The 24280-nt window shown below is 38.3% G+C and overlaps 1 protein-coding gene across 2 annotated transcripts in view; it reads left to right on the top strand.

Moving 5' to 3' along the window:
- The first annotated feature begins 1860 nt into the window (after positions 1-1860).
- Capn7 (calpain 7) overlaps positions 1861-24280 on the top strand; it is a 39264-nt gene continuing 16844 nt past the window's right edge. For both annotated transcript variants that reach the window (XM_041662906.1, XM_041662905.1), the window contains exons 1-9: positions 1861-2176; positions 4973-5081; positions 9406-9563; positions 10610-10677; positions 12743-12943; positions 15923-16009; positions 19020-19146; positions 21072-21157; positions 23019-23112. In XM_041662906.1, the coding sequence (XP_041518840.1) occupies positions 2075-2176; positions 4973-5081; positions 9406-9563; positions 10610-10677; positions 12743-12943; positions 15923-16009; positions 19020-19146; positions 21072-21157; positions 23019-23112 (1032 nt within the window). In that variant the 5' untranslated portion in view covers positions 1861-2074. The remainder of the gene's footprint in view (positions 2177-4972; positions 5082-9405; positions 9564-10609; positions 10678-12742; positions 12944-15922; positions 16010-19019; positions 19147-21071; positions 21158-23018; positions 23113-24280) is intronic.

Raw genomic sequence — 24280 nt, 5'->3', positions numbered from 1 at the left:
GAAAAAGTACTTCTTTTAAAAATTATGTTTAGATTTATTTATTTTATGTACATAAATATTTTGCTTGAATGTAGTTTGGTGTGTGGCTGATGTCCTAAGATGTTAGCAGATGACATAGAAACCAGAATAACAGATATTGTGAGCCACTAGGTGGATGCTGGGAATCCCTCGAGTCCTCTGTAGGAACCAAGTGCTCTTAGCCACTGAGCCATCTCTCCGGCCCTGGGAAAAAAAGTATTTACTCTTAAAAGCACTTCTTGCCTTTTAGGTTCATGAACATCCTTTTTGAGCTTCGCGAAACCTGGGAGATTTGACAGGTGAGGAAGGACCTGGCGTGTGTGAGAATAAGTAAATATTTCTCAACTGGTGAACAAGTATACAAATGTGTAATTACCCACCTGAAACATGATTTGCCTGTCTCATCACGGTGCATTTGTGATGGACCATCCAAGACTAAGCCTCAGCCTAGAGCTTCCCTAGGAGATGACATGGAACAAAAGCCCTGGACCCATGCCTCTGAGGGGCTGGTGTGGAGAAAATCCTAACGCTGGGGCTTGAGACAGTAAGAAGGGAAGGAGGAGATGACAGTCGTAGCTGGAACAAGAAAGGTGAAAGGTCCAGGTAGTCAAGATGAACAGGGATGCTAAGCACAGCCTATTTAGCTGGACACTGACTAGTTCTAGTAGCTAGCATCCACATGCTTGTAACCTTGATAATGAACTTCCTGAACCACCAACATTAGTGTTACTAGGGAGTCTTTCTTGAGTTTGCGGACAGCTGACACCACTCTGGACTGGATCACAATCAACTTTTTTTTTTCTTCTCTGTGACAAGGTTTCTCTTTGTATCCCTGACTGTCCTGGGATATGCTCTGAAGATCAAGCTGGCCTCAAATTCAGGGCTCTGCGTGCCTCTGCTTATGTCTCCTGAGTGCTGGGATTAAAGGCATTCATCACCATGCTCAGCTCACAATCAACTCTGAACAAGATATTCAGGTGACGTGTGTTCGTGTTTGATGGAGAAGCATTGCACTATGACAGATATATGCTTCCTGGGGTTGTTCAAGGGTTTTCACTGTGTAAAATGTGCTGGGCTAGTCCCCTTACCTCAACCTCCAGAATGCTGGCTTCCTGGCGTGTGTTACCATTTGCTGTTCTAACGTTTCTTATTAGTAGAATCATACTACAGTATATAATTTTGTCAAGACCTGCTACTTTGACGCAGCATGAATTTTGAATTTCACCCAAGTTCTAGACTCCCCTATTTATTTTTTTATCATCGCTGAATTCAAACTTTTAATAGAACAGAAGAAGGCAATTAAAATATCACATTTAATTACAACGTTAAACCTGTCTAAAGATACAAGTAAAAATACATCATCTGGTTCGTAGACAATTCAAACACTACCACACTTAGGTGTACCTTGGGGCGTCATATAAGGTCATGTTTTAGTTTGTGAAAATGAACACAATCTCAAGATCACGCAACAGACCATCTCAAGAGCACGTCCTAGCCTCACTTCATATCTCTGATTTATCCTAATTAATCCAGTTGGCGACGGGAGGTGCTGATTGTTTCTTTCTGCCTACCAGACACTTAGTGGATGAAAGGCTCTCAAGCGCATGCTCCTTTTAAGCAAAACCGGAACCGTCTGGAACACCCTCACCTGCGTGGCCGCCTCTCCTAGGCGGCCGGCGTAGAGAAGCCCTCGGCGTCGACCTGGCACCTGCTTCTTCTCGCCCAATCCCACGGAACACCGTTTAGGCCCCGCCCACCTGCGGTGCCTTGAGCCCCGCCCTCTCCGGAGGGAGCGCCTTGGGGCCGAGTGCGCCTGCGCAATGCCGCCAGTGGGCGGAGCGAGGAGGGGTAGATGTGAAGAGGGGCGGCCGCGAGGGCTCCGAAGCGAAGCTGTTCAGCGCTAGCAGGCGTCCTGGCCGGTCTGAGGGAATAGAGGCTCCGTCTTCCCTTCCTCCGCCCTCGAAAGTCAACTTCACCGCTCCGCCCGCAACGTCTGCGGGCGGCGGGGGCCGGCGTCAGGGCTTGTCTGCCTCCTCCGGCGTGGGGCCTGGGCGCCATGGACGCGACGGCGCTGGAGCGGGACGCCGTGCAGTTCGCGCGGCTGGCGGTGCAGCGCGACCACGAAGGCCGCTACTCTGAGGCGGTGTTCTACTACAAGGTGAGGCCAGGCGTCGGGAGGGCTCGGGCCGGCTCCCCGGAGCGAGCGCTGGCGGAGCCCGAGGCGGAGGGGCGGGGTCCTGCTACCCAGGCCGCGGTCTAGCTGGCAGATGCCCTCGGCTCGGCAGGCGGCGGGCGGGGAGCGGACGGCCTCTTCGCTGTACCTTGGCCCTGTTGTGTGGCCAGCCGTGGATGATCTGTCATAATATGCCAAGAGGGCATGTTCGATGTAGAAAGGAAAATGTAAATTAGAAAAGAAATTCATCTCTTACCAGCATTTGATGTATATGTTAATGGTTGTTTCCTAAACGTTTGTGTACACAGATTTTTCACTCCGAAACTTGAATCCTATCATTTATACTATTTTGACACCTCACTTCTGCATTGTTCTAGATAACCACACTTGCAGCCTATTCCGTAGTTTGGTTGTGGTCTAGCAATGTAATGATGCGGGTTCCTTAGAGCTAAATTTTTGGGCATTTGTGATATTCTTCTTTTGGATGAATGACTGGGAGTACAATAGCTAAACCAAAGGATCATGCGTTTCCGCAGCTTATCCTGAGGGTTTGCAAACACACCCCTCCAGTTACAGCTTCATGATGTAGGCATTCTTGATTATACAGTGGTAGTAACCCCCCCACCCCCCACCCCCCCCCACTCCCGCCGCCGCATATGTGCTATCAATAAAGCATGGTTTGCTTTCCCTTAATATTTTATTGATTTTATTTTAAGATATACTGTACACTTAGAGACTTTTGGTGTGTTTTAGGATCATTCATTTCAAATTTTCTAGTTTTAGATTTTACAACCCCTGTGTGTGTGTGTGTCTGTGTATCCGTGTATCCGTCCGTCCCCGTCCGTCTGTATGTGTGTCTGTGTGTCAGTGACCCTCTCTCTTTGGGATCTAGCTCTATAGTGGAGGCTGGTCCTCTCCTTGCCGTAGCCTCCCCAGTGCTGAGATTTCAGGAATGTGCCAGCATGCCTGACTACCAGTTGAGAGTTCCTAAAAAGAAAATTCCGTTTTAGTTTTGTGAAACTACTTCCCAACTACTAAACCAGTGAAACACTGCCACATAGCCTAATGGAGTAGCACCTGCTTATTTGCTTGTAATCCCAGCACTCAGGACCAAGAGGTAAGAGGATCACTCTGTTCAGGCCAGCTTGGACTACATTGTAAGACTTTGTCTCAAAAACAAAACCCAATAGTACAATATAAAAATAGCTTTTTTTTAAAACAAAAGAAACTATTGAGCCATTTTCTTTTAGAAGAAGTTGTAATTTAAGAATTAAAATCCTTTGAGGATGGCTGTGGCTCTCCAGTGCTTCATAAAAACTGGAGTCAGGAGGATCAGCTTAGGGCGTATGAGACCCTGTGTGTGTGTGTGTGTGTGTGTGTGTGTGTGTGTGTGTGTGTTGGGGGGACGGCAGGGTTGGTCAGGGGACAGAGGGAGAGAGATCCAGAGTCCTTTTACCCACGCGTAGTCCCCAGCACTTGGGAGGTAGAGACTGGTGGGTCTCTGTAAGTTTAAGGCTAGCCTGGTCTTCATCTCAGTTTCCAGGCTAACCAAAGTTACATAGTGAAACTGTGTCTTTAATTAGGGGGGGGGGGGGGTTTGAACTTTGCCCCTGATTATGTTTTCACTTTTGAATATAAGTGAAATGAGTAAAATAAGATTGATAGTTATTTGACTTTTTAGAAAGCAAGGTGATTATTTGAAAATCACTACTTAATGTGAAGGGTAAACTATTTTCAGGTTACTATTTAATTTATATACAAGGGGTTCAGTTCATTGAAGTTTAATGTATTTTAATAATTATGATAAATATATAAGATTAGATATTTAATGTTTGGATGGAAAATTATTTTTTCTCCCTTGAAATACCTGCTTTATGGACCCTGAAGAAATGTTTTCTACCCCATCTGGCTTTTATGGTTGAATTTCTCATGGGTTGTAAACTTCATTTACTGACTTTGTAGGATTCAGTTAAACAGTTTCTGTTTAAAATCTGGTTTGCAAAGTGAAGCTGATTATAGCACACAGTTTACCTTAGAACAGTGATGGGAAAAGTAGAAGCTCTCTCTCCCTTGCTAGCCATAGTACAACTGACTATGGAAGTTAGGGAAAACTGGAAGGCAAATTAGGCTTTCTTAAGTTTGTTTTATAAAACTGAAATCTACTTTATGTTTATATTCTACTGTGAGACTTTTAACCTTTACAGTTTAAGACTTTTTTAATTGATAATTTGTTTTGGTGATGGTTTTACTTATTTGGTTTTGGTTTTGATGGTTCTGGATATTGAACACAGTGCCTTCCTTCCACATGCCAGGCAACTGCTGTACATAGCTAAGCCCTACATCTGTTTTCATGCTTTTAAGACTCGGTGTGCCTTTCCACAGTTGTACAGATTACACATAAAAAAAACACAGAAAACATGTAAGTCATTCAGTATCTTTTCAGAGTATACAGTTTACACATAAGGAACACAGAAAACATGTAAGTCACTCAGTGTGTCTTTTCAGAGTATACAGTTTACACATAAGGAACACAGAAAACATGTAAGTCACAACTATTCTGAAGAAATGTTTAGTAATTGGGTTCTTCAATTTTAAGCAGAATATAAAAAGGATATTGAAAATGGAAAGAAAGATACTAAACTTTTTAACTTACTTGCTGTATAAAAAGAATTTGTAGATGCTTTTGTTTTGTTATGAAATGACTAGAAAATTAGAAAGTAGTAATTAAAATTTGTATTGTGAAAGTCTTTTGAATTCTTTATATTATTATTATTTTTTAAGGAAGCTGCACAAGCCTTAATTTATGCTGAGATGGCAGGATCCAGCCTAGAACGGATCCAAGAAAAGATCAGTGAATATCTGGAAAGAGTCCAAGCTCTGCACTCTGCAGGTTAGTCAAAAGATGCCACATTACTCCTGTATTTGTCTTTCCTCTTCATCTTGGATCTTTTTCGAGACATGGTTTCTCTGTGTAGCTCCTAGCTGTCCTGAAACTCACTCTGTAGACCAGGATGGCCTGGAAACCACAGAGACCCACCTGTCCTTGTCTCCTGAGTGCTGGGACTAAAGGTGTGTGCCACTGCCTAGTTTCATCTTAGATCTTGACACTCGCTCTTTCTGTTCACTGAGAAGAATCTCCTAAAGAGATTTAAGAAATCATGATAGGGAAGTAAGAAAAATGCTGAGACCTATGTAGAGCACACTTTCCTAATTTTCTCTAGCTGTAGAGATAGTAAATTCTCGATAGTAAATTCTCCACATTGAATTTATCATTGACAGAGTTGCAGTGAATACCATGTCAGAACCTGTTTTAAAGTGTTAGTTCTGGGCTGGAGAGATGGCTCAGAGGTTAAGAGCGTTGCCTGCTCTTCCAAAGGTCCTGAGTTCAATTCCCAGCAACCACATGGTGGCTCACAACCATCTGTAATGGAGTCTTCTGGCTTGCAGGCATACACACAAAGAGAATATTGTATACATAATAAATAATAAAATAATTTGGGAAAAAAAAGTTTTAAAAAAAAATAAAGTGTTAGTTCTGACACTAAAGTTAGGACACAAATTGTTCTTACTGTTTAAAGACTTCAGCAGTAGGCAGTAGATTCTCAGACTTTTCTCTCAGTGTCTTCTACCTTGAGTGAACTGGTTTTTTTTTTTGTTGTTTTGTTTTTTGTTTTTATGCTACACCTTGGAAGGAAAACATGTAAGCAAAGACCTGGAGCAGCTTGTATTTAGCTTTATGAACAGCTTAGCAGGTGCCACAAGAGACGTATTTATTAGCTTAGTGGTCAGTTTTGTTAGTGAAAAAGGGTTTGTGTTCATATGGGTAGAAAAGAAAAAATATTGCTAACCTTTGGCTTAGAAATATATTCATCTCACTGGGTGGTGGTGGTGCACGCATTTAATCCTGGTACTTGGGAGGCAGAAGCAAGTGGATCTCTGTGAGTTCCAGGCTAGCCTGGTCTACAGAGCAAGTTCTAGGACAGCCAAGGCTAACAGAGAAACTATGTCTCAAAAACTGAAAAAAAGAAGAAAATATTTGTCTTCAGGATGATTTTTAAATCTTTTATCTCTTTCGACTACTCAGGATTTCGTTTTAGATGGGTTCTGTTACTGTCCATCCCTCCTCAGTGGAATGAGTGAGCAGTTATAAGCATATAATTAGGATGAAGTCTGTGTGATCTGCTTTTGATTCCCTGTTACGACAGTCTTCTTAAAAGTTGATAGGCTGCTTAACAGTGGTGTCCAGAAGTTGCCTGAATTATAGGAATTGTTTGACAGAACGTTACACTAATCGCTGCATTCAGAATATCTTGTTGGAAGCTCTGGGAGTGGCTCAGCTAGGAGACCTATTTAGCATGCTTTAGGTTCTGGGTTTCCTTCTTAACATGGGGTGAAGGGCCATAGGACCTGCTGCATGATTAAAAAGAATTTCATTTTCCCAGCCAATAAATGATGCTCTTAAATGTAATTGCCTTGTTTAAAAAATGATTCACATTATTTCATATACTGTTTTCCAAGAAAATTATTTTAATAATTATTATTTTAATAACAGTAAATGTTCTTAACTGCTGAGCCATCTTTCCAGCCCCAAGAAAATTATTTTTAAAGTTCATAAAATAATCCTTCAGGATTATTTCCATGATTTCCCTATTCTCTCTATAGATATTTTAGTTTATTTCAACAGTGATGTACTGAATTGATGTTTGAGCTGAATGGTAAATGGGTGGGTGGTACAAGAGCCCCCAGGAAGCCCTAAGCAGCCAGATGTGGAGATCTAAAAATAAGAACATTGCAATGTTTTAGAAACTCTTTCTGAAACATATTAGCCAAATGTGAACATAGACTTATCTAGAAGGAAAAGAAGGTGTGATAATACTAGCTTAGGAGTAGGAACTAGTAACTGAGGGAATTTTCATCTTCTTAGTCCATGGGCTGTTATATTCATTCCAGTCAGTGATCTCTAAATTCTTCAAGTTCTTCCAACAATTGTGAAAAAAATACAATTTTTTTCCCTAGAGAATTAGGAAATATCTCCCTAGTTTGTGTTATATTTTAAAATTTTAAAAATTGCTTTTAAACTGGTGTAGCGGTATGAGCCTGCAGTCCCAGTACTCAGGAGGCTTAAGCAGAAGGATCATTTGAGTCTATGAATGTAAGGCCAGCCTGAGCAATATAGCAACAATGCAGAACAAAAACAAATTGCATTTGATCCTGGAAAGTAAATTCTAAAATTGATACTATGAATGTGATTCTCTCTTACAGAAGAATAACACTAATCTCTTAATTACTCTTTTGTCATTTGGCTTCTTTCACTGAGCTTAATGTTTCTAAGGTTTATTCATGTTATAGGATGTAGCTAGTCATTCTCTGTCCTGCCAGACAGCTCCCAAATCTCAACACGGAGACTTATTATTAATTATGAAACCTCAGCCAATAGCTTGTTTTTGGCTAGCTCTTATAACGTAACCCATTTCTATTAATCTGTGTGCTGTCTTGAGGCTTATTTACATCATTTACGTATTGCCCATACTGCTTTCCTGCTACTTCTGTGTCTCCTTGCATTTCTACCCTTCTTCCCAGCATCCTCTGTGCCAGGAAATCCTGCCTAGTTATTGGTTGTTCAGCTTTTTATTAATCGACCAGAGTGACACTTCTTCACAGTGTACAAAAAGATTATTCCACAGCAATAGGATATATCAGTACTTTATTCCTTTTCATGGCTAGATAGTAGTCCATTGTATTAACATACTACAATTTGTATGCCCATTTATCAAGTGGTAAATATTTGGGTTTTCTTCCTTTTGTCTATTGTGAGTAATGCTGTGCACGTTCAGGTACTATGTAATTCTGTGCATAGTGGACTGTGTACACTCAGGTATAAAATGGCTGCATATTTTATGCTTACTGTTCCACCAGCAGCATAGCTGGTTTCAGTTTCTTAGTTCCCTTATGTTCTTACTCTTATATACAAGCTCTCTCTCCCTCTCCTCTTTTCTGTGTATGTGGAGAGTGCTGGGAATTGCCTGATATATGCTAAACAAGTGCCTTGCCACTGAGCAATATCCATAGCTCTGCAACGCCTTTTTTTTTTTTTTTAAAGACTAGACCTTGCTGCCCAGCTTCAAACTCTGATACCCCTGTCTCCACCTTCCAAGTGCTGGGATTACAGAGCTCTGCCTCCAGTATTGCCTTGTTAATGACTTTTATATTTAGCCATACTGATGGATTATATCTCATTGAGTTTTGATGTGCATTGCTTTGAGGAGTAATGATGTTGAGCATCTACACATGTGCTGTAGACTGGAGAGATGGCTGAGGAGTTAAGAGTACTTGTTCTTGCAGAGGACCCACATGGTGATTCACAACTGTCTGTAACTCCACTTTCTAGGAATCTTATACCCTCTTCTGACCTCAAGGGCACCAGGCATGATCGAGTGTACAGATGTACATGCAGGAAAAACACCCGTGGACATAAGCACATCTTTCAAACAAAACACAAACACACACAAAAACCAATTCCCGTAAAAGCACGATGGCTTCTTCTGGACTCAGATGGATAAGAAAAGCAGAGCAGGAACTTATCGTCATGGTCTAGTATTATCTGTACTATGTACTAAAAAATTACCTTAAAATATGATGATTACTACTTCTCCCCCATCTCATCCCTTCTTCCTCTTCCTTTTCCTTCTCCTCTTTTCGTTTCTCCTCCTCTTTTCCTTTCTTTTCCTTTTCACCTCTTCTTCCGCTTTTCCTTTTCTGGTAGTAGCCATAGAGCCCAGGGCATACTGTGAAGCAAGTTTGTTCTGCCCCTGAGCTATGCCCCCAGCCCTATATGTTTCTTAATAGTTAGCATTTTCTAAGTTTTTACTTTGTTCATGTGGAGGGAGAAGGATATGAGGAAGACTCTCCTTTGTTTTGCTTTTTATTTTAATGAAGGGAGTGCTAGTAGAAAAAAATTCAGGGAAATTTTCAATAAAGCATTTCTAATACCCTGTCTCTGATGTCTGAACAATTGGGCTTGGCCAGGGGACTTAAGATTAGAGAGAGAAAGGAGAAATTATTCCTCTTTTAAAAGATTTTTGTTGTATAGCTTGCTAAATCTTTTAAATGAGGGATGTAAAATTTAGTAAGGAATGTCTTAAATATATTAAAATATTGGTATTCCCTGGCTACATTTAAATAATCTTTCTACATGTTTTTTTATTCTGTACTAGTTCAGTCAAAGAGTGCTGATCCTTTGAAATCAAAACATCAGTTGGATCTGGAGCGTGCCCATTTTCTTGTTACGCAAGCCTTTGATGAGGATGAAAAGGGAAATGTGGAAGATGCCATAGAATTGTATACAGAAGCTGTGGATCTCTGTCTAAAAACCGTAGGTATAGCTATGAGTTAAACTTGATGGAATTATGTTAGGAAATTGCTTCTCTTACTTACGAATTTAATTTGAAGGAACCCCTACATTCTATTGTTATGAATAAAGCTAATTTAATCTTCATTGAAAATGTTGAGTAGATCACTAATAATAGAGTTTTATACCTTATGAAAGTTTTGCTGCTACTGAATCACTAAGCAATTGCTTTTAAAACATTATATTTGCTTATTATTATATTTAAACTGTTTAAGGTTATCATGTAACTAAGACTACTATAAGAAGGATTCACTATCATGAATCTGTAAATTTAGCATAAACTTTTTTCAATTTCATACAGTAAAAAATAAAGTAGTAGTTTGGGAGAGCTTCATTAACTTGCGATATAAAATCTATGTGCTAGCCGGGCGATGGTGGCGCACGCCTTTAATCCCAGCACTCAGGAGGCAGAGGCAGGTGGATCTCTGTGAGTTCGAGACCAGCCTGGTCTACAGAGCTAGTTCCAGGACAGGCTCCAAAGCCACAGAGAAACCCTGTCTCGAAAAACCAAAAAAAAACCAAACCAAAACAAAAAAATCTATGTGCTGAGTGGCTCTTAGTACTCCCTAATGGACCTTGATTGAGATGCTCAGCTTCAAGGGGCATCTAGTACTTAAGAGTACCATGCATTTAGGAGGAGGATGAGGTAATGTAGTAGAGGATGTTCCCATTGTCTTCCACATGGAAGCTTTTTGGCAGGCTATTGTGGTCAGAAAAACCACCCACCTTGATTTCTACAACCCTGGAGAACATAGATAAGTGCTGGTCTCCCTGGTTCCTCCTGCGCAGCCTTCCCATGGTCCATGTTTACACATTTATGGTCTAGTTCACATGGTCTACAGAAATGTGACAAAATGCTCAATATGGTTTTAAGTGATAACCTTTAAAGACAGAAATAAAATGTTGTTATTATTTACTCATAATTTCAAGAAATATATTTAATTTTGCATAGAAATATGGATTAAGCAAATTAAAGAACTATGCTTTAGAATGTCTCTCTTTCTCTTAAGTCTTATGAAACTGCTGATAAGACTCTGCAAAATAAATTGAAACAGTTGGCTCGACAGGCACTAGATAGGTGAGTTTTGTCACTTAAGTTCTTATCAATGGACAGCATGAATTGTGCTCTTTTTTTTTTTAATCATAACATCTTAAATGTGTGGTAGAGGTCTAAATGTTCGTCCATAAGCTGAGACTTAGTGCTTCAGACCAAATAAGTAGCCTATTCATTAGTCAAGAAGTCTTTTAGTTTTTGCTTATTTAGAGAATTAACTGTGATAATTGGTTTGTTTTATTGCCCTGTTTCTGAGTGTCTATGGTAGTCTTGTGGCCTGAATCCAGGATCTCGTGCATGGTATTCATTCTACCACTGAACCATATTCCCAGCTCCCCGCAGTCATATTTCAGATGGAATCCTTTCTCTGTGTTGTATAATATCAGACTTCCAAAACAGCCTTTTCAGAAAGTCATCCAGAGTTGCTATTAAAAGATAGACATTGAGAATGGCCTTACATTCATCCCAACATCAAACTGTATGTGTTGCCTTCATCTTAAGCTTGTGTCCTGAGGCTTGCTAGAAACATTTTATTTAAAGTTGAATTTAAATTTCTTCCAACACTTTCATTCTGATTGCTCTGCTTGTTTCAATATTCTTTTCCATTGTTATTACCGCATTGTGGAATATACAAAAAGACCAGTTTGTTGTATTTTTTGTTGATGTCTGTGTTACATTCAACCTTTATTCCCTAAGTGGAAACTTGTGAAGACAGAGTTGCCTATTTTGTTCACTGCTTAAGTGAGCACCCTGCAGAATGCCTAATGTAGATGTGTTCAGCATGTATTTGGTGAATGAATGGATCTGTGTAAGTGAATAATGCTGCCTCTTTCAATAGCTGAGGTAGAAAACTTTCTTGTAAAGGAAAGGAGTAGAAATTTCATCTATTTCTAGAATGTGAATTTTCGAAATTCTTAGTTTGAAGCTTTACCTGTAGCTATGTTCTAGTCCTTTCATTGCAGAATAGCTTATCCCTTCTCTGCTTCATCAGTGAAGCTTTAGTTTGTTTACCCAAACTCATGAAGTAGGAGCACTTGACACAGTTGCCTTCTCCAGTTTTCATGACATGGGAATCACCGTGTTCACCAGGCATGGTAGCCTTCTCCATCATGATTTCTTTTATCAGCTCTAATCATAGTTGGTTTTTATTCTTGTGTAGATAAGCCATCCAGTATTTCTGAGTCCATCCTAGGTGAAGGTAGGTAGGGCGAGGTATCATTTAGAGGGTCCTTTGAGGATCTGCTGAAGGAAGATTAAGGACCTTCTTCTAGGAAAATGTATGTCTAGTGTTCTTGGCATATAATTTTGGAGTGTTATAAGATTCATGAAGCTCATATGTGGATCTTAGGTGAAAAACGTTTTTAGCTTGTTAGTTCTTTGACAGAACAGTCAATAGCCCCTTGCATGTCATGTGATGCCCCCTGTCAATCAGTTTTTATTTTCCTCTCACCTCGTCTCCTGCTGTCTCTCACTTGTAGTTTTGACGGGGTCTGTATCCATCCTTTGATATTACCATCGCTTGCTCTGCTGTTTGGTACTACTGCGTGTTCTTAACTGCAGAGGAAGTTCTCTAAGACTCAAGCATTAAGTCTCAGTGCCCTTCCCTCCATTCACCCTCTTTTCTTGGTGACTAGGGCTATTATTTCTTTTGTGTATTCATTTGCATGAAACTCTTCTGTCCTGGCATCTGTCGTTTTGACAGTTATCTTTTTTATCCACAAAATCTTTTAAGGATATGATTTATACATTATTATACACCCTTTACCTTGCATATAATAAATAAAATGTTCATTTAAGTATTGCTTACAAAATATGTGCAGTAGCTTACATGGAGATATTTTGGTTAGTATGTAAGGATTTTATGAACTGATTTTACATTAGGATGCTTTACTAACTTAAAATAAGTTTTGTGTCCTGTAAGTTTAAATGAAATACCCAAGAGGTAGAGGCAGGAGGATCAGGGCTTCAAGGCCAGATTGCTACATGGCAAGTTTGAGGCCAGTCTCTTTATTGAAACCCTGTCTCATAAAAGGCAAAAGCATAAATGTAAGAAAAAAACTAGAACAATTCTTCTGTGCTTCTGTTTTAGAGCAGAAGCATTGAGTGAACCTTTGACAAAGCCATTTTGCAAACTCAAATCAACAAATATGAAAGTGAAGACTGCCCCAGTAAGAACACATTTTCCTCTGGGACCTAATCCTTTCCTTGAAAAGCCTCAGCCATTTATAAGTCCACAGTCATGTGACGCCCAAGGACAGAGATACACAGCAGAAGAAATAGAAGTACTCAGGTAAATCCACTCATGACTCAGGGTAATGAAAACTTTAAAATAACCAGTGCAGACCATTTTATTCGGAATTACATGAATAATTACATAGCAGTTATGGCAGGCTGCTCATTTTCTGTGTATCTTTGTAACCACAAGTCTCACGGGGATGGAGGGTTACTTTGAAATAGCCAGCAAACAAAAGTCTGGAGTTATGAATCCTTTAATTTGTTTGGTTTTTTTCAAGACAGGGTTTCTCTGTATAGCTCTGGCTGTCCTGGAGCTCTCTCTATAGACCAGGCTGGCTTAGAACTCACATAGATCTGCCTGCCTCTGCCCTCTGAGTGCTGAGATTAAAGATGTGCACCACCGCCTGGCTACTTTTCACTTTTTAAGAGTTTAAAAAAAACTCTTAAATTCTGAAAACAGAATTATGACAGAGACCACTTCATAAAACCTAAACTGAGTATAATGTCAATCTTTACAGAAAATGTTCATAGACTTCTGATCTAGACAGACAGCTCTGTGTATTTGAAAGCAGTCTTGGGGGCTATTAAAAATTCAAAGCCTGAGCTTGACATAGAACTTGCCTGTAATCCCAGCACTCTGGAGAAGGGATACTTATAAATTCAGGTTCAAGGCCAGCCTGGACTGCAAAGGAAACCCTGCCTGAAACAAAACAAACAAACAACAACAACAACAAAAAACAGTAACAGCAAGACCCTCGATAATGTAGAGATCCTTTACTGTCTTCTGAACCAGTTGATCAGGTGAAAGAGGATAAATCTCTGAGCCAGCTGATGGTTCTTGAGTTGGGCAGGTCATTTAGATGTTAATTTTAAGTTTTCAGAGATTGAGCTGAAAGGAACAGTGTTCCCTCCTTGGTCACAGCCTTCCAGAGCATCTTCCTTTCTTCCTGAAGATTTCCATTACACATCTCTTAGTTTGCTTCCTTTGCCTAATAAAAATAGTATGTAAACAAAACAACAACAAAAGGGTCCTTTTAAAGATGAGGCTTTAAGTTACTGAGTGTCTTAATTAGGGTTGTTATTGCTATGATAAAACACCATGACCTAAGCATTTTAGGGACGGAAGGGTTTACTATGCTTCCACATCACTGTCCATCATCAAAGGAAGTCAGGAACTCAAGCGAGGCAGGAGCTGATATAGATGCCATGGAGGGGTGCAGCTTACTGGGTTGCTCCTCATGGCTTGCTCAGCCTGTTTTTTATAGAATGCAGGGCCACCAGCCCAGGGATGGCACTCAGAATGAACTGGTGTTCCCCAGTCAATCACTAAGAAAATGCCCTATAGGCTTGCCTACAGCCTGATCCTATGGAGGCATTTTCTCAGTGGAGGTTAGCCAGTACAGTGAGAATTCATCATTTTGGCTACTCAGAATCTATATACTACTTTTATATATACTACACATTTGAAGTTCCACACTTTAACAAAACAACTCATTTAAAACACAACTGTCCTTCATACAAGTGAAAATGAGTGCTGGGCGATGGTGGCGCACGCCTTTAATCCCAGCACTCAGAAGGCAGAGGCAGGTGTATCTCTGTGAATTCGAGGCCAGCCTGGTCTACAAGACCTAGTTCCAGGACAGGCTCCAAAGCTACAGAGAAACTTGTCTCGAAAAAAACAAACAAACAAAAAAAGAAATGAGTATACACTGTCCCAACAGTTATTGTATCCATTCCTGACTACATTAATCTTCAGGTTCACTGAGTATATTACCCAAAGACTACAACTACTCTTAAAAAAAAAAAAAAAAGGAAAGAAAAAAACAGCAGATGCATAAGAAAGAAGTAGCTACTAAACCTGGTGGCACGTGCTGCAATTCCAGCCCTTGAGATTCCAGTGCAAGAATTTTTGAGTTCGAGGCCAGCCTGATAGCCTGGGTTATATAGCAAAGCCCTATCTTAGTTCAACAACAACAGACAACCCCACCCCCCCAACATAAAACATGCAGAACTTCTACAAATCTCACCGAATTTGTTGACAGATCATAGCTCTTTCTATGCCACTTTCTTCTTTCAGGACCCATCCATGTTCTGATAGCCAGAAGATAGAAAGATCACATTTTTAAGAGTTTATTGTGTCTTTTAGTTAGTTGGTTAGTTTGGTTGCCTTTTAGTTTTTCTAGACAGGGTTTCTCTTTGTAGCCCTGGCTGCCCTGGAATTTACTCTGTAGACCAGGTTGGGCCTGAACTCATAGATTTGTCTGGGATTAAAGCCTGTACCACCATTGCCCAGCTTGTTTTTTAAATCCCCAAATAACTAAGTTATTGCTTTTTTTCTTTGGCCTTAGGTTAGACTTGTCTTTGTCCCAAGTCTAGGAAGTTAATTTTAAAAGAACGTTCTTATTAAAATGAATTGAATTATAACAGTTATACTCTGGTCTCTCTCTCTCTCTCTCTCTCTCTCTCTCTCTCTCTCTCTCTCTCTCTCTTGGTTTTTCGAAACAGGATTTCTCTGTGTTAACATCCCTAGCTGTCCTGGAGCTAGCTCTTGTAGATGAGGCTGGCCTCGAACTTATAGAGATCTGCCTGCCTCTGCCTCCTGAGTGCTGGTATTAAAGGCATATGCCGCCATGCTGTGCAATGAAGGAAAAATTTCAATGACAAAGTATGGTACTATATTAAATTGACAACTTCATAGTTTTCAGATCTTTATTAGGATGGTTTTGATAAGAGAAATACCAGAGACGGGCGGTGTTAGTGCACACCTTTAATCCCAGCACTTAGGAGGTAGAGGCAGGGGATCTCTGTGAGTTCGATGCCAGCCTGGTCTACAAGAGCTCGTTCCAGAACAGTCTCCAAAGCAACACAGAGAAACCCTGTCTTGAAAAAACCAAAATAAAAAGGAAAAGAAACTTTTCCTTCGGTACTAGCTAAAAGACTGAGATGCTATTGTATTTTAAACTTAGAGTTTAACTAAAATTGGTGATTTATAAGATAGATTTGAAAACTTAGATCTTTTTCTTGTGCCTTATAGGACAACATCAAAAATAAATGGTATAGAATATGTTCCTTTCATGAGTGTTGATCTGAGGGAACGTTTTGCTTATCCAATGCCTTTTTGGTAAGTAAGCACATTTAACTTTTATTTCCAATACTCTGAAGTTCAATTTAATTCATAGCCTTGAAGTTAAATTTTATATACAAAGTTGGTTGGAAAAGAGGAGTACTTTTGGGAAAGAGGTGGGAAGATAAAGAGGTTGAAATAAAGATCTGAGCAACATGAAGTTGTCAGTTTAATAGAGTACGATGATAGAGAACCATTATATCACATTGATCTTAATTGGCTTGGTTGTGGGCTCAAGGGGATTTTTTTTAACCTAACATTATAAACATAGTGCTTAATATAATAAATATAATACTTGGTACAGTGTAAATACTGAGCAACCATTTGTCTAGTTAATGATTGGATCACTGTAGAAAAAACCCCAGAAAGTAATCTAAGTGTTTAGAGATACACTCAAATACCTACACAAAAGATACTATAATTGTGAATTATTAGAGTAAATCACTCTAGTATGTGCTATATATATATATGTATTTACACTAGAGTATGATTATATTTAAGGAGATATAAATTTGTGTTTTCAGTTTAAATGTAGCAAATTAAATCACATCTCTCATGCGAGAATGTCCAAAAGAAAAATATAGAAAAGTTGAGACAATTTAGTAATATGATTGAAAAAGTAAAACATGAAATACAAAATCTCTTTTAATTTGCAGGAGATCAATGTGTTCAGGGTGGTATGGCCATCGACAAAGCTCCCTCAGTTTAGGAATTAGTATTCCTAAATTGGGATTTCTAAATTCCATAGTTAGAAGTTCCCCCTCCACTTTTTCTTTTTTTGATAATTACTTGCTTAATACATGTCCCCATCTGGAAACTATAAGCTTTGTAAGGACAGAGATCTTGTCTATTTAACTAAATTCTATCCTGTATCTAGCACAATATCTGTTTTTTCTTTTTTTTTTAATTTCTATAATATCTCTTTATAGTAAATACTCAAGATTTACTTACTGAGTGAATTATATTTAAGATTATAATATATTGAATTATATTATCTATTTGAAGAATAGATAAATACTAAAATTGACTAAGTGGCAGTATTTTCCCACTTTTGTCATCTAAATTATTTTACATAGAGAATAATTATAAGAAAAAATGTAAAAATTTAAATTTATTTAACAGATTGACAGGAAAAAGGCTTCATAATTTAACATAATTTAGAGCAGTGGTTCTCAACCTTTCTAATGCTGTGGCCCTTTCTCATGTTGTGGTGACCTCCCAACCATAAAATTATTTCGTTGTTACTTTATAAATGTAATATTGCTACTTTTATGAAATGTAATGTAAATAACTGATATGCAGTATGTCTTATATGGGACTCCCCCAAATTGGTTATGACCTGCAGATTGAGAACCAATGATTTAGAGACTGATTTAAATTTTTTTTATTCTGGTGATATGTTAACCTTTAAATCATAAGCATTGTAGTTTATAAAATACTTTTAGTACCCTTATGAGTCTAAGAAAAGAAATGTGTTTAACACTGACTTTAATCACTAACAGTGATTTGAGAGAACAAATACCGTGGAACCTTTCTTCAGTTTATTCTCTAGTATCTGTTATATGGAAGACTAATAATGGATGAACAATAAATAAAATTATAGGCTTGAATTAGTTTTGATTTTCTTCCTTACGAGTTTGTGATTGCTGTCCTTTAAACTCCTAAGTTTACTGAGCCCTGTCTCTATTTATACTCGGCTCCTGACATTACACAGGTTCTAGCTAAAGTGTTACCTGAACAGCAGAGGTTCTGTGAGGTGATGATCAGAATGTTTGAGAGTCCAGGTGTGACGGCACACCTGCAGTCACAGCGCCCTGAGGGCAGAGGTAGGGTGGTCATAAGTTCAAGACCACTTCTCAAAATGTAAAAACAACAAAACGTTTTTAAGCAGTGTTGTAGGCAGTTGTTTCTATCTAAGAGATTTGCAACAACATGGGCTCATAAAAGTCTAGAGGTGTTCTACCTACAGTGAAGAAACTAGTACTTTAAGTTTTCAGGTCATACTTGAGCACAAAATCTTCTAATCTAATACTCATCAACATTCTTGGATAAAAGAACTACACAAATTTGTTTTAGTTTGCATATTACACATTACCGCAAAATCTTTTGAAATCCAAAGAGACCCATGTTGCCATTGGTGTAGGAAGGTGAAGACTTGGGGTTTGGGGAGGTAGGTGGTTTTTATTCAGGTTTTATGTCAGCTTTAAAGAGATCCTACAGCACAGAGTGAGTACAGTGTAGTGGGTGACACGGTGGATGTGGTACCACATGCTTGGATTCGGTTGTCACTTCTTAGCTTCATGACCTTGGTAACCAACCAGTTTGTGCTTTTCTAAAAAGTTCTTAACTGAATAGTTATTTTGAGCATTTAAGTGGAGAATAATATATAAAGCATATTGGCGTTATGCTTGGCACAAAGTCACTGTTTAGTAAACTTGCTGGTCTCTCTGCCCTTTCAAGAGCAAGGGAAGGAGCTGGTAGCTTCCTAGGTCCTCAGTGGGTCAGTGTGTATTGTTAATGACTTCATTTTATTGCTGAGTTTCCTGACCATCATAACTATGGTAAGTGTCTATACCATATTTCTAAGTAAATATAAGCTTCTGTCTTCACTTTTATTTTTTTAAACTGGAGAAGGTGTTCAGTTTGACTGATTTCTTTTTTTTTTTAATATTTATTTATTTAGTATACAATGTTCTGTCTGTGTGTATGACTGTAGGCCAGAAGAGGGCACCAGACCTCATTACAGATGGTTGTGAGCCACCATGTGGTTGCTGGGAATTGAACTCAGGACCTTTGGAAGAGCAGGCACTGCTCTTAACCTCTGAGCCATCTCTCCAGCCCCAGGTTGACTGATTTCAAGGTTAAGTGTAAAGAGCCAGATCTGACTGATTATTTTAGGAAGGCAGAAGTGTAGCTGTATGATATCTATGTCAAAAAGGAGGTCTCATTCCCACTCAAGTCATCTTTAAAAATTAATATATTCTTTTAACTTTTATTGTTTCCTCAGTGATAGATGGGGCAAGCTTCCATTATCACCTAAACAAAAAACAACATTTTCTAAGTGGGTACGACCAGAAGATCTCACCAACAACCCTACAATGATATACACTGTATCCAGTTTTAGTATAAAGCAGGTAAACATTTATTTTGTATAATGTTTAAGAAAATTGGTACTCTAAGGAAATTTGAATTTAGATTTGATTTTTATTAGATTGTATATATTTAGATGCATGAGTATAATTGCAAAATTTTCTCATCCTTCACATTATTATTTCCAGCTTGATTTGGTAGCACATACCTATAATCTCAGCTCTCATGGTTTAATGCTGTCGTGGGCTACATAGTAAGTTTGAGACCAGTCTGGGCTACATGACAAGATAAATCTCAAAATGAGACCGAAAATTTGTTATTTTTTTTCTTCTGAGATAGCATCTTGCTCTGTTGCCTGAGCTGGCCTTAAATTCAGTGATCTCCAACATCAGCCTCCCAAGTAGCTGAGATCACGGTGTGTGCCACCATGCCTAGTGCAATCTGTGCATTCTGTCTTTAACATTGAGAAAATAATACGAGAAACTGTTCTGAGCAATTACAGATTTTTTTCCAATAATGGGAATTGAATTTGGGATCTAGTGCGTGCTAGGCAATCACTGTATAACTAAGCTACAACCCAAGCCCCAAGTATAGATTTTTGCATTTGTAGGTGTGAAACTTGAGAATTGAATTTTATACTTGCCAAGGAAATTTTATACTTAATTATTTAAGTATTTAACTCTTGGAGGCTAGGGAAGTCCCTGCTGCATAAGCATAAAGACTTGAATTTGCATCCTCAGAAACACATAAGAATTCAGGAGGGGATGGAGATGGCTTAGTGGGTAAGAACACTGGCTGCTCCTCCAGAGGACCAAGGTTCAATTTCCAGCACCTACATGGAAGCTCATACCTGTTTGTAACTCTAGTCCCAGGGGATTGAATGCCTTCTAATTTTTTTGGTCAGTGGGCAAACATGTGGTTCACAGAATTATATGCAGACTGAACACCCATACACATAAAATTTTTTATTATTTATTATTATTATTATCTTTTTTTTTTTTTGGTGTTTTGAGACAGGGTTTCTCTGTAGCTTTGGTGCCTGTCCTGGAACTAGCTCTTGTAGACCAGGCTGGCCTCGAACTCACAGAGATCTGCCTTCCTCTGCCTCCCGAGTGCTGGGATTAAAGGCGTGCGCCACCACTGCCCGGCCTTTTTAAAGATTTTTATGTAAACTGGGCGGTGGTGGCGCACGCCTTTAATCCCAGCACTCTGGAGGCAGAGGCAGGCGGATCTCTGTGAGTTCGAGGCCAGCCTGGTCTAGAAGAGCTAGTTCTAGGACAGGAACCAAAAGCTACAGAGAAACCCTGTCTCGAAAATCAAAAAAAAAAATTTTTTTTAAAAAGGAAAAGGATGACTGTGTGCTACTGTAACACCCCGCCTTGGTGATGCAGATAAGTGATCTCTGATGTTATCTGGCCAGCCAGCCTACTTGAATTGGGAAGCTTCAAGTTCAGTGAAAGACCCTCTCAAAAAGTAAAGGGTGGATAAGTTTGGTTCCCACTGCATGATATTGGAGCTCATAAGCCTGCAATGTTCTCTTTTGTTTTCCTTGAGTTTCCACACTCCATGTGCACATATAGCCCCAAATAGACACATACAGAGATACATAATTGAAAATAAACACAGACACACATACACGTATATTTTAAAAGTAAAAGGTAGAAAGTGATTGAATGGAACAATCCTTATCATTGACCTTGGGCCTGCATATATACCTACGTGTACATGCTTACACTAATACACCACCCCATAAAAGTATATAATACACCACAAACCTAAAAGTATTCATTGCGATACTTTTTCTAGGATTTGTTTGAATAAAATATATGAGTTAGTAACATGACAGTTCTATTTTTCTATTTGAATATTAATCAAGATATTTAATATAAAAGCTAAAGTGGTAGATGTAATGTATAAATATTGTACAAATGCTGGTTACATGAATGAAAGAATATGCTCTTATTAACAGACAATAGTATCAGATTGTTCCTTTGTGGCATCATTGGCCATCAGTGCAGCTTATGAGAGACGATTCAATAAGAAGTTGATTACCAGGTAAATTTTTGTGTTTGTCCTTCATATAATTGTTACTTAACTGAAAATTTAAGGCTTAGACCATATGCATGTAGTAGTGGAGAGGGTATATCACTAGATTATTATGACCCTTCTGTGGGTTAAATAGATGATTCCTGAATGTTAGAAGTTCATCTAAAGAACATGTACATACGTTGCAAAATAATGTATGTGGAATTTGTTTAGAAATTGATGTAATCAAGGTAGAAACCATGTCCTATTTATACTTGGTAATTTTAACTGTACAGAAAGTTAGCCACTGGTTATTGAACACTTGGAATAGGTTAAGATGGGTGGCAAGTGCAAGAGGTCCATGAGATTTTGAAAACTTAACATACAAATTGTAGAATTGGAAAATATTTCTTTAAGTGTTGAGTATTTGTTGGAATCATAATTGGATTAAGCAAAAAATATTACAGAATTAATCTGATTTTTAACTTTTTTGTTTGTTTTTGGAGACATGGTCTTTATGTCGCCTGACTGGCCTCAAACTTAACAAAGATTTACCTGCTTCTGCCTCCCTAGTGTTGAAATTAAATGATTTTCATCTTTAACTTTTAATATGGCTACAGGAAAATATAAAATGGCATGCATTTCTGTTGACTATAACAGCTTTAAATTGTATTGAAATGTTTGAGTTTTGTTCAGTTTTTGAAAATTATATTAAGCTTAAAAGCACTCAGTATAATTATAACCATGCTCTCATTTAGCTTGTCCTAAGAATAAACGATAAATCAGGCAGTGCTTAGTTTCATTTATTTGCCATATAAATAAACAATTTGGAATGTGCTTGATTTGGTGCACACTTTTAAAAGAAAATTGGTAATGAAAATTCTTAAAATATCTCATTGTATAATTTAAAAAAAATTTAAAATGTGTATGGATAGATGTTTTGCTTGCATGTATATCTGTGCACCACATGCCTTTTGTGCAACTTTGTAATTTATTAATTGTATGATCATATGTGTTGTGTCTTTACTCTCTACACAAAAATTGTCTGGTGCCCTTTGAAATTAGATGGTTTTGGATCACCTGGATCTGGAGTTAAAATGGGTATTAGCCACCGTGTGGATGCTAGCAACAGATCCCAGGTCCTTTGCAAAGACGAGAAGTACTTTTTAAGTGCTGAGTCATCTCTCTAGAATTCATTATATACTTTTAATTTTGTGTAGCCTTATTAGAATGGTGCTACGTGCTTTAATTATATTTATTGAAATGATCTTTTTAAAACCAATGATAAAAGATAATTTTAACTGGCTTAAAATATATTTATTCAATATGTGATTTGTTAAAACTTGTAGTTAAAAATTGAGTACTATAGACTGTAGCTCAGTTAATAAAGTGCTTGCCTAGTACACGGGGCCCTGGGTTCAATCCTCAATACTGTTTAAACTTATCATAATGGAGTACACCTATCATCCCGCCATTCTGGAGGTGGAAGCTGGAAGATCAGAAGTTCAAAACCCTCCTCTGCTATATAGTTAGAAGCCAGCCTGAAGTATGTAAGACCCTAACGCAGAATATTGTGAAGATTTATGCTCTAGTTTATGATTTTAGAAGATATTTCCTTAAGTTGGGAATGGTGGTACATTTGGTAGGTTGAAGCAGGAAGCTTATGAGTTCAAGATCAGCTTGGCTACATAATGAGACCCTATCTCAAAAGGAAAACCAAAACCAAGCAATGTTTAAAATATTAAAATAAAATAGTCTGTTTATTTTTTATAAAGTTTGGAAGAAAATATCAGTGAATGGCTTATGTTTAAATGTAATATAAAATTTTATATATTAGTTGATGCTGAATATTAACATTGGTATTTTAATACTTATTTTTTTCTTTCCAAAGCATAATTTATCCACAGAATAAGGATGGAGAACCAGAGTACAATCCCTGTGGAAAGTATATGGTAAAACTTCACCTCAATGGTGTCCCAAGAAAGGTGAATATCTTTTTCCTTCCCATTCCCTACTTCCATCTCTTCTTTGTTTATCTCTTCACCCTTGAATCTTGAGGGAAACAAGCTAAGAAAAGTTGACTGTGTAAAGATTTTAAAAGTCAATTGGTTTGATTTGAATATGTGATATATTGTATATACTACTACTAATAGAATCATTTGTTAGTAATTAAAAATAAAACAAGTATAAAATTTTTCAAGACTTTTTAAATTTGTGTATATTTGTGTGCATGCATTACATGTGTGCAGGTGCCTGGGACTAGAAATTATAGGTCCTTGTAAGATATGGGTACTAGGAGCTGAACTCTGGCCTCTTGAGGAGCAGCAAGTGTTCTTAACCACTGAGCTGTCTTTATAGCCCCATAAAAATATTTTCTTATAGATTTAATTGTTTTGCTCAAATTGTCTTCAGTTGGTCTCAAGTGATCCTCATGAATAGCTGGAGCTACAGGTATGAGTCACTGCACTAAAGTCTTTTTTAAAAATTGGTTTTCAAATACCTTATGCAGAGTTCTAAAAGAATTGTTAATGATTAATAATTTTTAATCTGATCTAAATTTTTGTTTTGCTTCCTTTTTCTGACAGGGTGTGGTTAATGTATCCCATTCTTGCCTCAAACCTGTAATGCTTTTGCCTCACCTTGAGAACAATGGAAAGTCTCTTTAATTCTTTTAATTAAAAGGAAATGGGGATCAGCCAAATTGTTTCATGGGTAAAGGCACTTCCCTTGCAAACCTAATGGATGAGTTCAATTCTTGGAATGTAAATGTGGAAGGGGACTTGAGTGCCTTCACTCCTGCTGTGACATATCCTTCCACACATGTCCATGCATCATGCACATTCACAGATAATAATAATGTTTTTTTAAAAATTATAAATTAATAAGAGGTTGGTGGTACATAACTTTACTCCCAGCATTCAGGAGACAAAGGCAGGCAGATAGATCTCTTGAGTCCATCCTGGTCTACATAGTGAGTTCATGCCATCCAAGACTACATAGTGATACCCTGATGCCTGCCTCAGCCTTTGGAGTAGCTTAGACTATAGGTCTGTATCTCCAGCCCTGGTTTACTTTCTCATTTAGCAGATCTGGGATGAGGCCAGAACTTGCCTTTTTAACAGTCTCAGTGCTAATCCTAATGCTGATGCTATT

Source organism: Microtus oregoni, unplaced genomic scaffold (genome assembly GCF_018167655.1).
Source record: "Microtus oregoni isolate MIOR12 unplaced genomic scaffold, Mior012 000013F_ref0000133, whole genome shotgun sequence".
In the NCBI taxonomy this organism is placed as follows: Eukaryota; Metazoa; Chordata; class Mammalia; order Rodentia; family Cricetidae; genus Microtus; species Microtus oregoni.
This window is presented reverse-complemented; position numbering and strand designations above follow the sequence as displayed.